The sequence below is a fragment of the Centroberyx gerrardi genome, chromosome 24 (genome assembly GCF_048128805.1).
Source record: "Centroberyx gerrardi isolate f3 chromosome 24, fCenGer3.hap1.cur.20231027, whole genome shotgun sequence".
In the NCBI taxonomy this organism is placed as follows: Eukaryota; Metazoa; Chordata; class Actinopteri; order Beryciformes; family Berycidae; genus Centroberyx; species Centroberyx gerrardi.
Window position 1 is genome coordinate 7,613,080 of NC_136020.1, and position 13,719 is coordinate 7,626,798.

The following is a 13,719-nucleotide window of genomic DNA, read 5'->3' on the forward strand; positions in this document are numbered from 1 at the left end:
AATTATATTCATATCGCAGAATACTAACTGTCAAGCGTGGTACTTCCTAGCGTTTTCCATACTGGAAATGAAGTCCATCTCATTATCGCCCCCCATGAGTGAAGCTTATGAATATTCAACAGCAGAGGTTTATAAAAAATGAAGCTAATGCCAACAACCACCCTCATTATTTCTCTATTAAAAAGTACTTTATTAAGCCAACCTCATGTAAAATGTAGGAGGGTAAAAATCATTTCTCCATCTCTGCAACCTACTTTTTCATGGATCGACTCCTCATACTGTTTTCTGTAACCTTCCGAGTCTTGGATTAGCATATTCTGCGAAGAGAAGAGGAAGAGGTTTTGAGAAGAGCCATAGCTATTTCCTGACATTCATTGGAATTCAATTGTTATCAATATGTTTCTGTTGACGTGGCAGCCATCTTTAACCTTCTCCTCCAGAGCGGCCATCCTCTCCTTCAGGTGGAGCTGCAGACGCTCGTTGGACTCTGTGAGCAGCCTGTCCACCGTGTCCGACAGACGCTTGTTGTGCTCCTCGTTCATCTTCTCCCTCTGCCGAGCCTGCAGGGATAACAACAAGACACATTGAAGAGTTTCATTCCAAAGTGAGATACCTACCAATTGAAAAACTTATCTCCACAGAATGATTGCAGGTATGAAAGTAAGACTGGCTACGCAATTCTAAATGAAGCTATTAGTTATCTTAAAAGTTTATTAAGTACCATTTTCACTGCCCAATAGCACAAAATGACCCTAATATATCTGTGGGGGGGTTGATAGGGTTGCTAGGTAAAAAAAAAAACAATTCTCCAATGCCTCACGATTTTACTGTGTCCAATTCAGAGTTGATTCTTCAAATCCTATTGAATTGATTCTTGAATGTGTTATTTTACAGCAATAGTGCAAGAGCGCATTTCAATTGTAACTTTCATGTTAGATTCTGCTGCTTTGGTGGCTCTGGAGCTCAGCTTTGATTAGTACAGTAGCCCCTTTGACAAAACCTGCTCTCTCCACTGGCTCTACAGTGATGGACAATGGCAAACTCTGTTAAACCAACCCAACAAGTCTCAAGGTTTGTCATTTGACTTTGGATTACTCCGGTAACACGGCAAACTTAACGCTAGTCACCTGACCAGACGCCACTCGGATGTTGCTAAATGTGTGGATCTGAAGGGACAACTGGATAATGCATTCACCTCTGGGCATTCACCCATAAAAAAACCTGTTGACTACTTTGCACTTTCTTCAAAAGCACACACAGTGTGTACCCCTGTGTTTACATTTAATACTTTCAACACACAAATGCTCTTAAAAATATTTTTTTCTCTAGAATGAATTCAGCGGGCAAATAATTCAGAATTTCAATCTAGAATCTATTTATCGAATCACATAGTATAAATAATCCTGATGAATTGAGAATCAATTTTAAATCAAATTGTGACCCCAAGAATCAAAATTGAAATGAATAATCATTTAATTAATTAATCAATATCAATAACTCATCATTTACTTCCCCAGGTGCTGAGATTTCTGACTTTCAAAAGTCACTTTACCACCGAACTGTTTTGGAACAGCTAGCATGTTTAACTGCTCAACAATAGAGGAGCTACTAGCGAGTGACCGACACATTTCAGCTATGAAGCCTACGAAACCTTATACTCAAGTCAAAGAAAAGTAGATGACAAAGCAGTATTATTTTTACAGTATATTGGATCCTGATATTTTACCTCTTCACTAGACATTTCTATTGCGTCCCTACTCTAATTAGCTAGCTTACTCATCTCTGTTGTGAAAATGATCTGCAGGTAGCAGAGTTTTGGAACGATCTCCCTGCTGAGATAAGAAAGGCAAAGTCTCTAGATGTCTTTATATCCAGGTTTAAAGGATAATTCTGGTTATTTTCAACCTGGGCCTAAATTTCCTAGTTTTTGCCATCATGACGATTGACTGTGTTCAGAATTTCATCACTTACTTCACTGTAGAGCTTTACGTACCTCTCAGCTGCAGGCAGCGCTGCTCTCCAATACACACCCACAGGGCCAACGCAAACTGTCGAACCCAAAAAGTGATTAAAACACGCCCTTCCAACACAATAACACTCACACTGCAGTTACACATGTCTTTAAATAGCTGTGATTGAACAATTATCACACAACATTTCAGTTGTAATAGTTCATTTGATACTTTTTGGCATTGCTCACACACTTCCGTGTTTACATTACTGGCTGCCGGTCCTCTGCTGCATTTATGTCATATCAGAAGAAGTGGAAGAACGTGAAAGTGTTCACGTGTTTTACTTGTTGGAACACCCACATCTAAAATCATTTCTATTCATGAATTTAAAATTAACCATAAACAAACTGCAGCAGATATTGCTTATAAGTATGACTGATTATATTAGCGGGAATATAACTGATAATTTTATTTTAATTAGCTTGGACTGCTGACCGGTGGATCCCCTGGTATGTTTACCACTTGTGGTAACACACCTCCACAATTCGTGATGCCAGGTTGGAGATATCAGAGCAAAAAATTTGCACATAGCTTACGTACTTGAATGGTGTACTTGTCAAGTAGCTAACGCTAGTTAAAATAAATTCTAATACCGCAATATACTTAAGTTTCAAGCCATGGATAATCAGAAAATCGGATGCAGGCAGGTCCCATTGCAGTGTGAGTGTTACTGTGTTGACAAGACGTGTTTTAATCACTTTTTGGGTTTTAACTGTTGGAGTTTGCATTGGCCCTGTGGGTGTGTATTGGACAGCAGCGTTCCCTGTAAACTGAGACATACTAAATTTTGAACACAATCAATCATCATGATGGCAAAAACTAGGACAATACGGCCCAGGTGGAAAATATCTGGAATTATCCTTTAACACCTATTTATTTTCACTATCATCTAACCTTAGCTTTGCATAATTCAGGAGTAGAGGTTGATATACAGAAGGTAAAAGATTATTTAATGCTCCTTTAAGACCTTTGCTCACAAACAGAAACATTTTACATAATATAATCAGTTGCAGTTTTCATCTAGCATTTTGGAATGACATTCTTCAATTTCACTGTGAAGGCGATCACTTGATCACTGTGTCACTGAAAGCACTACTGCTCTCAGTAACGCAGTGATGAAGTCAGCGTCTTATTTTAGCCCTACGGCTAAAATAAGTTGCAAATGATTGTGTCATCTGTGAGCGTTTTACAAACCACTGCGTCAGTGGTGCGTGTGAAACATTTTATCGGGTCAAGTTTCATTGGCGGTAAATCAGATGGTGCGCCATCAATCACGGCCGCCTCAAGCTGTCATGCTCATGCAGGAGCGGCTGCCCGGTTAGCGCGCAGCCTCGCCTGGCTCGGCTGCGTCTGGCACGCCGCCGCCGTGCTGACTCACCCTGAGCAGCTCCTGGTTCTTCTCCTCCAGCTGGCCTTCCAGGTGCCTCATTCGCTCCTCGATGCTTCCGTGGCGCTCCTCCGCCTACAGACGGATCACAGCGTAGATAGGAGAGAAGAGGAAGGGGGGATGGGGGGGGAAAGGGAGGCACGGTGACCTGCGGGTTTAAACAGCCGGAGGGCAACAAAGGCAAAGCAGTGGCGACGAGACCCAAAGCCAAAGCCTCTACCCCAAACGCAAAGATGGAGATCTATTCTTTGAAGCGTAACGAGGGAGAGCCGGTTCAAACAAAGAGTGACGGAGGAGGAAGATGGAGAGAAAGAGGCCACCAAAGGACAGAATGAGAGAGGAAGAGAGCTGCTCCAGCACTGCCAAGTATGAGCTCCAGCCAGAAGTGCCATGCAGCTGTCCCACGGTGGTAGAACAGCCAGAGCAGAACCCCAGTAAACACGCCCGCCACAAAACGCTAATAAGATAAATGAATGAAATCTGCTGTCTACAGTAGTTGGCAATAGCTGTGACGCCCTGTGGGACTACCTTCCTAAGAATGGAGTTCATGTCTTGGAGTTTAGCTTCCATAACAAAGTGATAATCATCGGGGGAGGAAGAAGAGCTGGAGTCAGACTATGTGGCCGAGGAAGAGGAGAGGGACATGTTGAAACGTCATGAGAAGGTGACATGCACAAATACATAGGTATAGCAACATGTGAAGATAAGGGCATCTGGTGGGAAGTGTCAACAGTGTGTGTGCGTGTGTGTGTGTGTGTGTGTGTGTCTTCCTACCTTGGTGAGGGCCGCTATCCTCTGGGCCAGCTCGGCCTCGACCTCCGGCAGCGTCTCGGCCTTCCTCATGGTCTGCTGCAGCTTCTGCTCTGCAAGCTCCAGCCTCTCCTGTAGCTGCCTGTTCTTCTCCTCCATCTGCACACACACACACACACACACACAAGCATTCTTCAGTACAGCCTTTATAATCCATCTCAGTCATTTTACTAGATATTGCCTATTTGCATTTTTGTCCTCTTAACGATTTTGTCCTCATGGATGCCAAATTATTGGGACATTTTTTCTATCATAACATGACATAATGGAATTGGACTTGTGTGCGTGTAGGAGGGGAGTTGGAAGGCAAGAACGTGAAACTCAACATAAATTTGTCTTTTAGTGGGCGTGGCTACTGAAGACTGAAGAGTGACAGTGGCAACTTGTACACAGCAGATCTGTATATAATTGCCTTGATGAGGCACTCAGTGTACTCGCCACTATAAAGGCGAAATTCAAACTCACTATTAAATGAAACTGCCACTAAATGACTATTTCCCAGTTGCGTGCTAAGACACTTTTACTGTCTCCCTGACTTGCTCCGGGTTCAGATCAGTTCTAAGCCTCTCTGTTTTTTGGGGACGGCTTGGCAGCCTTCGCCATCAGCGCCAGATGCTCTGCTCCCCAAAGCATTGGGCCTGGCTCAATATGCAATAATTAGACTGGAGTGGGCCGGGGCTGTGTTGCTGCCTGTATGTGTGTGTGTGTGTGTGTGTGTGATATTTTCTGTCTGTACCCAGTCTCCCCATCCCGTCGGTGTTATAGATCACACTGGGGAAGCGTGACCGTGTGTGTGTGTGTGCATGCGTTTGGGGAGCGCAGCACACACTCTCTCCTCCCTAGGTGCCCCTCCATCCATCTTTTTGCCTTTCCTCTCCCATTTTTGCCTCAACCCTCTGTATCGCCGCCCACCCCCTGCACCCCTGAACGAGTCATCTTCAAACATCAGTAGCCAGACCCCGGGGTGCGGCTGCTGGCACGACAACAAGTAAACTCATTACGCAGCCAGCGAGGAGAGTGTTTGTGTGCGGTGGCGGAGCTCAAGCCCAAAGGCTTTAGGGTTATTTCTGTATGTTCTGAGGAGGTTTCTGGATGCAGTGGCGTTCATTCTGTGGAGTAGAGAGGTGCTGTAGTCACCTTGATGAGGTTGTTTTTGTGGCCAGGGGCTCGGCTGACTGATGCCGTACACAAGCCAAGGGCAAACGTTGCATCGGAAATAAAATTATGTAGATAATTTAACCGAGAAATTGCTTGGTGTCTATTTCTCACGGTGCACAAGCAACTTTCTGCCCAGCAATGCAGATTGGTGCTTGTGTGTCTGTATGTGTGCCCCTATGATTACTTTTCGCTCATATTAGTATTGCATTCTATCCCTCCAGAGCTCAGCTGGTGGATGTGTATGTGCTCATGGAACTGTCTCTCAAACTTTTAAGGGCAGGCAATTTATCAAACCGATTGCAATGAATCACAAAGGGAGAATTCATCCGTACCATCATACAGCATTACATGACTGATAAGGATGACTTCCAGCCATGTGCAATTTTCCAAAGGAGTAATTTCCTCTGATATTATTTAACACAATGTCAAGATGTTTTCTCATTGCCAAACTTCTATGGAACGGCTCTAAACTGTGGCATGAACTATTTATCTTACACAACCAGCCGTGAGCACCGTTCATTCTTTTTCAAATCCAGTAATATTGCAGCGAATATGTCTGGCGTTTCAGCTATGAATGGTCTATTTCATTGGACACATAACAGGCACCAGGACCCAAGGACCCACAACTCATTTTGTGTAGATTAAATGGTGACTGAAATGATTAAATGAACAATTCAAAGTTCGATGGTTCATTAAAACTATCAAGGATGTTTTTAAAGTCGATAGGAGCATTGGAGCTAAGAGAGAAGAGAGATGAATTTCTACCGAGCACTACGCCAATGTAGGAACTCCTTTGATTTGACAGACCTGTCGGAGAAACGCCTCCTTATTGGCCAGCTCGTTCTCCAGTTTGTCACTGATGTCGTGCAGGGAGGTGGACTCCCGCTGGGCGCTCAGGTAGCGCTTCTCCAGCGTGACGATCCGCTCCTCCATGTCCTCCTTCTGACACATGGCCTGCATGGAGACACACAGTCAGAACAGCTGCAGAATGCCAAAAAAACAACATGACTAAGGAATGAGGGGCTTCTTATGTAAGCATTGGGGCGATTTCTCTACCACTGAAACATGCATTTGAGGTGTATAAAAACACGTTGAATGACCTATGCTTTGTCCTTGAATTTGCAGCTTCTGTGGTTGTACGCATGTTTTGCACACTTGCAATCAAAACATCTGTAGCTGTAATTCCAGTTTATCTACTCGCAAATGTATTTTGCATACTTGTAACTTAATATCTGCACAAGCTTGATTTGAACTGATGCATTATTACAAGTATGCAAAACTTGTGTGCAACCATGGGTGACCTTAAATGCGAGCACAAACAGCTGGTGCATGATTACAAAATGGAGCGATTAGTACAAAACTCGTGTTAAACTGGAATCACAGCTACAGATCTTTTGCACGTGCAGAAACCCTCGCACGACCACCGGACCTGAAATTTGAGTACAAAGCAAAGCTGCAAGTTCACGAAGTAAAGCTGTCCGTCGAAATCTTTTGTCAGTAAATTAGCTCCATACACGAGAAAGAAGTCAAACACCAAATAAGAGAAACAATACAGCCTCATAAAGGAGAGACACAGCGCTGCGATCTTGTATCTCACTCTGGCGCTGTGATACAAGCTTACGACATTATCTCAGAAGCTCTGAGAGTTAATTTCCTGTATGGAGAATCGCCCATGCATGCATGCACAAACACACACACACGTAAGCACATAAACTTTTTAGCTACCCATAGCGCTGATAAAAATACTGAACGCTGAGTCGAGGCGGCGCGTGGTAATAACACCGGGTCTATCTGATAGGGCCAGCGCACATTTGCCAGGCCACAATCACTGCCTCTGCCTGCATCGTTAGCAATCAATAGCAATCTCAGCCAGGGGCTACGGGGGATCAGCTCATATTCATATTCAGCCCTCTGCATTGGCATTCACCTCACACAGACAGTTCTAACACATATTGAATGGGCCTATGATTGTGCTCTTAATTGCCCATTTATGGCACGAACCTAATTTCTCCGGGAAAGTGGCTGTGTGACTCTGGTCGGTTGGCGCTCTATATGCCTACACTCCATCTTCAGAGGTTTAAATGGCTTTTAAAGAGCGACCGACGGCAGATGCAGTGCTTGCTTTGCTCGGAGGTTGTTTCATGCTCAGTGTTTGTATGTGTCCTTGAGAACTGTTTATATAGCCTACTAGGTTCCCCTCTTCGCGTGTACATTTGTGCATGTGTGTGTGTTTGCGTGTATGAGAGAGAAGCCACATACAGAGGGAAAGAAAGAAAGAGAGAGATAGAGAGAGAGACTGTGAAAGTGTATGCTAATACAAGCTTGTTAAGTGACTGCCTTCTTTGATGTCTCTCTTGCGACTGTTATTCCCTTGCAAGTGTGTGTATGTGTGCGCTTCTCCCTGTCCTCATTGTGTGTGTGTGTGTGTGTGTGTGTGCGGGCGCACGCTGCACCGTCACCTCTTTGATGTCCCTCTGGTACTTGTTGTTCATCTCCTCTGACTTGATGAGGTCCTTGCGGGCGGTCTCCAGCTCCTGCTCCACCTCGGAGACGCGGGAGGAGAGGGAGGACATGCGCTCCTTCATCTGGGCCAGTTCGTAGTTCTGCTTCTCCAGCAGGTCCTGCAGCTCCACCACCTGGCTCGCCTCGTGGGCCGACTCCAGAGAGCCGTTGGACAGACGCTGGGGGGAGAGGAATCAGGGAAGGGTAGGGTCAGGGTTAGATGTTTGAAAGTTGCTATGAATTCTAATGCCCCCAGTGGCTACATGACATATTGCAACAACATGTTCATCTGTGAGGGTGGACCAAACATGCAAATCCCAATAAATATCATACTTATTTGGAAATGTGGTCTAGGTTGGATTTCACAAATGAAATCTGGAGATCATTTTTCTTATATTATTTTGTTCTACTTCCGTTTCTGTGTACTCTACTGTACATTTTTTGGATGGTTTGTTACTGACGCCGCTTTCTTAAACAGCTTTGTCCTGCAAAAAGATCCTTTAAATCTCAATGGGACCACGGTGCCAAGTAAAGGTTAAAATAATTGGCAACATGCAATAACAGAAGCAGCGGTTTGAGTCCAGGATGCAGGAGAGGAGGTATATCAGCGAGATTGAAACTGATGAACCAGGTGAAGAAAACAATTTCCTGATTTACCGTCACGCCCCGGCTTCCCACCGAGCGCTGAAGTGGGCCTTGAGAAATCAGCCTCGCTCCCACTTCAGATGCCATTTCTTCTTTTTGAGAGTGAGACACATTAGCGCTCGAATAAATTCAAGTTCAGGAGCTCAAGGTTTGGCTCTCTCTCCTGGTTTAATTTTGGGATGGCGACAAAGACCGGGCGACTGAGGCGCTGTAAGAATCATTCCAGACTGCATTGGAGAGATTGCTTTGACACCTGCATTAGTAATATGATTAGGTTTCACTGAGTCCTCACTCTGTGCAGCTCCCAGGGTCTCTGCATGAGGTAGATTAATGAGGGGGTGCCAGGGAGAGAGAGAGAGAGAGAGAGAGATCCAAGGTCTAGAGGTTTAGAGGCAAGAACATCAACTTTATTATCACTCCTAAATAACACAGTCCCTCTGACAATCCCACTGCAGCGTCTAAATAATATACCAGTTCTTTATGCTGCAATGAGATTATTGTAAAGGTAGGTGGGAATGCAGACAGAGAAAAAGTGATCTCTGTATTCTCTCCCTCTCTCTCTCTCTCTCTCTCTCTCTGCTGTATCAGGCCCAGCTGCCCATCCTCAGCCATCCATCTGTGAGGACAAACCTAATTGGGCCTCTGTGCCTGCTGCCTGTGATCAATGATTCACCCGTGCGGGGAACAGGACCCACTAAATCACACCGGCGATTTTAATACCCGCACCCTCCGGTCTGGGCCACTCTCAAAATGGACCAACTTTAAGGGTTTAGCAGTTTGTCCTCTGCTTTAGTGCAAAAAATGCCTTAACTTTCCCAGAGATAGCATGCTATACAACTGTGGCTTGTTTGACTGTCTCATCTCACTATTTTAGGGGTGGCGGAATTTAGATGACCAATCTGTTATTTCTTTAGGGGTGATCCACGCAGAGTTTAGCCTAGTAAGCCCATGCATCCACATGAGGAGATTCATTTTATATGACAAGATCGATGACAGCTGTCCATTTTCCCAGCTGAAAATGAGATTTGATTATATATATCTGCCTATCACAAAGACTTTGTGTAGTCAAAAAACATTTGTAACTATCTTGTAGGGCTGAAAGATATTGACAAAAAAATTGAATTGTGATTATTTGACAGAATATTGCGATTGCGATTTAAACTGCGATTCATATCATCACGTTTTTCTTGTCATACATTTTTTAGAACTTTAATTGTTTAAAGAAAAGTGATTTTGTTAAAAAAAATAGATGTCAGTGTGCAGGATTTACTGAGTTTGCATATAGTTCTTGATTCACGGACCAAAGATTACCCGGAGCACTAAAACACCTTGTTTAGAAATCCAGTTTGGACGCCCCTCTCTCTTAAGCAATTCATTGCAGCCTCTGCGATTTGTAAATTGCAGAAGTTCATATTGCAATTTCGATTATTTTCCGATTAATTGTTCAGCTCCACTATCTTGGGTTATCATTTTACAACAGTGATAAGTAAGCTGGGTCCAGAATGTTTCAGTAAAAGCTGTTTGGGCAATGAAGACCTGCAGTGCTGTCCAGCATGATAAGCGCTGCAGATGTGTGTGTGAAATGAGGAAAATGAAGCAACAGGCCTCATCTGTCAGACTGCATTAGCTGGCTGTTAGGTGGATCCAGGTCTGTGCTATGGGGTTGAGAACTCCGTAAGCCTCTCCTCTTTTCCTTCATCTCTTCTTCCCCTCCTCCCTCTTGCCACTCGTTGGCCTCTTTCCACCCGTCACATGAATGACAACCAGGGAGTGAGTGTGTGTGTGCGTGTGTGTGTGTACCTCTCCAATCAGGTGGAGAGGCCCCTGCTCCCAGGAGGCAGTGCGTCCTGCAGATCAGGCGTGTCGTTCCCCCCGCTGGATGGCAGCTGTTGCCACTACCTTGTCAGTCCCTCTGAGCGCAGTGACACTGAATAACTAGCCCTCGCTAGCCTCACTTCAAGGGAGTGGTTTCCGATCACGTAACCGGGAGAACGTGCGTTTTGAAGGTGCGCACACTCACACACACACACGTTCACATACACTCCTTTCATCTTCAGAAAAACACACAGCGCACGGAGAGCTGTCACCTCGTCAGCCCGACCCACTCTTCATCTCTTCACACACCCCTCCCCACTTCCAGCAGACCAGTCAAGTAATCACATCTCCATTGATCTACCTATCTCAGGTATTCTGTGTGAGTTATAGACGCCGCCGTCTGCACGTTAAAGGATTTCTTTGGGGCTCTGATGCTCACGGCACGGTTTTGGTTTTTGTCTCGTCCGCTTCATCTGGTAAGTGTGGACGCGGTGACACCTCTCCCTGTAAATTAATAATCAGAGGGCAATTTGTATGCAGCTATGCAGATCCATGAGCGCTTCTGCATAATGGGAACGGTCGAGGTCGCGGCAAGAACGTCCGCCTGACTGTGAGTGTCCTTCAGAACGCCCGCACAGTGAACCAAAGATATTGTAAAAGCCTGATAAGAAGATTGGCAATTTGTTAAGAATATACTGTTTGCATGCTGGCAATTAAAACGCCATTGTGGGCTCAGGGGGAACTCATACTGGAAGTAAAACCAGCGCAGTGGGTACCATGCAACCATTTTGATGTCAAATACAGCAGGTGATAGAATATAGGAATGTTTAATATAATGTTGTATATATGAAATAAATGAATTTTGAGACTATATCCATAGTAGATTGTAGCTGCTAACTGCATCATTTTGTGAAACTGGGACCTGAATATTCAGTTCAAAACAGTTTCCAAAGCTGTTTTTATATGAATTTCTACCATGCCATAATATCATATTGTGCAAATGATGTGCCCATTTGGGTTGACGCTGAACTTTTCCTGCACTTCGCTGTCCATCAAATACTTGTTGGATAAGAATTCCTACTTCTGCACCTTGCTGAAGGTTTAACCAAAACGTGTTGGTGAGACAAATATTTCCGAATCACATGGAGAGAGTAAAAGTGCATTTTTCACGTTCTACTGAGGATGCTCACCTTGCCGTGGACCTTCTGCTGAGCTTCACTGCCCTCCAGTATGTCCTCTCCTCCATCCCCCGACGCCACTTTCCTCTGGATGTGGGCATTCTGCTCCCGTAAGGCCACGATCTGTTGGAAGCAGAGAGGTTAGAGCCGAAACAGACACAATGTCACACACACACAAATACAAACACACAGAGTGGATGCTGCTGGTTCAGAGAGCTGAGATGGTTCAGGGCCAGATGCAACAGGTATAACATGTATTACTGTATTTCCTCTACGCTTTGACATTAGTATGAAAGCATTGTTGGAACTCTCAGTTATCTAGTAATGTTTCCCTCTTATCCCTCCAGGGAATTACAGCATCACCCTTTTTACAGCCTGTGTAGGAATTTCTGGAAGACGGCGTTAACAAACATGAAGTTGGAAGCATATGAAGCGCTCACACAATCACTATAATTATCGTGTTCGGCGGACCTTGTGCCTCGCTTTATCACCTGAAGCAACAGCCATAATCCCGTCGAAGGGGCGACCGACGACAACAATAATTAGGGTTTTCCTCGACAGCCACCGTGTGATTATCGCTTTCCGAGTGACGGGGGAACAGACAGGTAGAGGCTGCGCTCGGCTGTAATCGTCCAAATTGCCGGCTAACCTCTTCCTGGACAGCGCAGACGGCTCAGGATGCATCGTTATATATCTCATAAACAATTTTACACCATGGCTTTACACAACAACAGCGACGGGGCTGAGACTTTGTGGTGCCGCGTGTTCTTCTCCCGCCCTCTAGCCTGAAACTTAAGGGGGAAAGGCAGCAATTTGCAGCATACAAACCATTAAAAATGACATGGATGTCATTTTTGTTGCAGGGGGGGGAGAAACCTCCTTCTCATAAAAGTAATGGCTTAAGTGTGGCTTTTGGAAATACAACAGAAACATAGTAAATGACACAGCTGGTGTGTGTGTGCATGCATCATTTGTGCCATAGGTATTCCAATACACACTCAAATGAACCGTCACTATTCTGTGGCATGGCAGCATCAGTCAAGCATGTATTTTCCCCTCAGTTTCAAGAAAGCAAACGTTATTCCACTCGTAATATTCTTTGGTGCAAGCAGAGAAATTTTGACAACTACAGCGTTATGGATAAATCCATGTGGATGCCTGCTGTGATTAAAATTACAACCTGCTGCTTCTTCTATATGAGTGCTCAGAGGCTTTGGGAATGCTTTGATCTCTGAATCACCCAGGATTGTCTCAAATCAGCATGTTTGTTTCCCTCCCAGAGACACTGGTGAGTTCAATGAAAGACAGATTTCCAGGTGACCTGGGTATCTCTGCCACTAGATTTAGACAAATATCCCTCATCCAAATCACAATATATGCTCTACAGTAAACAAGCAAAAGGAGTGTTATCTACAGTATAAAAGCACACACTGCATCAATGTTACAGTTATTGAAATGTCATTTTTGTTCAGAACAGATCAATTGTGGCTCTCTGAAATGTATCACTCTGTATGCGAACACCCCGGTGAGAGGGAGAAAATTGCATTTCTCTCGAGCCACAGATATTTGCAGTGAATAAAACAGTGAAGGAAGCATGGCCGCTCTCTCCTCATGGAGGACGATCAATGACATCTTTGTTGATAAAAATGATTAAAAAAAAAAAAAAGTGACTTGAAATGCTTTAGTTCAAACTCAAAGCCTAACCTGCCCCCGCGCTGACATCAGAGACAGAGTCATGCTTGATGGATGGATTTCTTTAAAGCGGGGGGCAGAGGGCAGGAGAGACGATTATCTCCCAGTCACAACGGACGGACTTGCCTTACATTAAGCTCGGACATTAACTCCTCCAGTCTGAGAACTCACTGGCAGCGGCTAGGCTTGCTCGCCGTTGCATATTGCCTACGTCGCTATCCATTATTTTTAATGAGGGCACAATTATGCCTCCTTATGTTTCTGTAGCGTTGCGCCGAGATTGCCTGTAATTTCTCCGGCGCCGAGATCAAACGCTAACACAACCCCTGACATAAAGGCAGAACAAATGATGGAGTGCCACAAACGAAATTAGAGAAAGGAGAAGTTCTCCAGATACAAAACGAACGTTGCTCCTATTATTTTCCTTTTGATGTTGTTGATCTACCTCTCATCAAAGGAGAGAGGAGAGAAGGCAGCAGGGCTGAACAGAGCAGGAGACGGGCTTTCAGCTGCGCGGCGT

The 13,719-nt window shown here is 44.7% G+C and overlaps 1 protein-coding gene across 4 annotated transcripts in view; it reads right to left on the reverse strand.

Annotated features, from left to right (window-relative positions):
• The window catches only part of ppfia2 (PTPRF interacting protein alpha 2), a 136,066-nt gene that overhangs the window by 21,719 nt on the left and 100,628 nt on the right, over positions 1 to 13,719 (reverse strand). For all 4 annotated transcript variants that reach the window (XM_071905724.2, XM_071905725.2, XM_071905727.2 and 1 more), the window contains 7 exons: positions 11,520 to 11,630; positions 7,827 to 8,048; positions 6,175 to 6,321; positions 4,174 to 4,308; positions 3,391 to 3,474; positions 429 to 560; positions 255 to 317 (listed from right to left, as the gene is read on the reverse strand). In XM_071905724.2, coding sequence (XP_071761825.1) covers positions 255 to 317; positions 429 to 560; positions 3,391 to 3,474; positions 4,174 to 4,308; positions 6,175 to 6,321; positions 7,827 to 8,048; positions 11,520 to 11,630 — 894 coding nt within the window. The remainder of the gene's footprint in view (positions 1 to 254; positions 318 to 428; positions 561 to 3,390; positions 3,475 to 4,173; positions 4,309 to 6,174; positions 6,322 to 7,826; positions 8,049 to 11,519; positions 11,631 to 13,719) is intronic.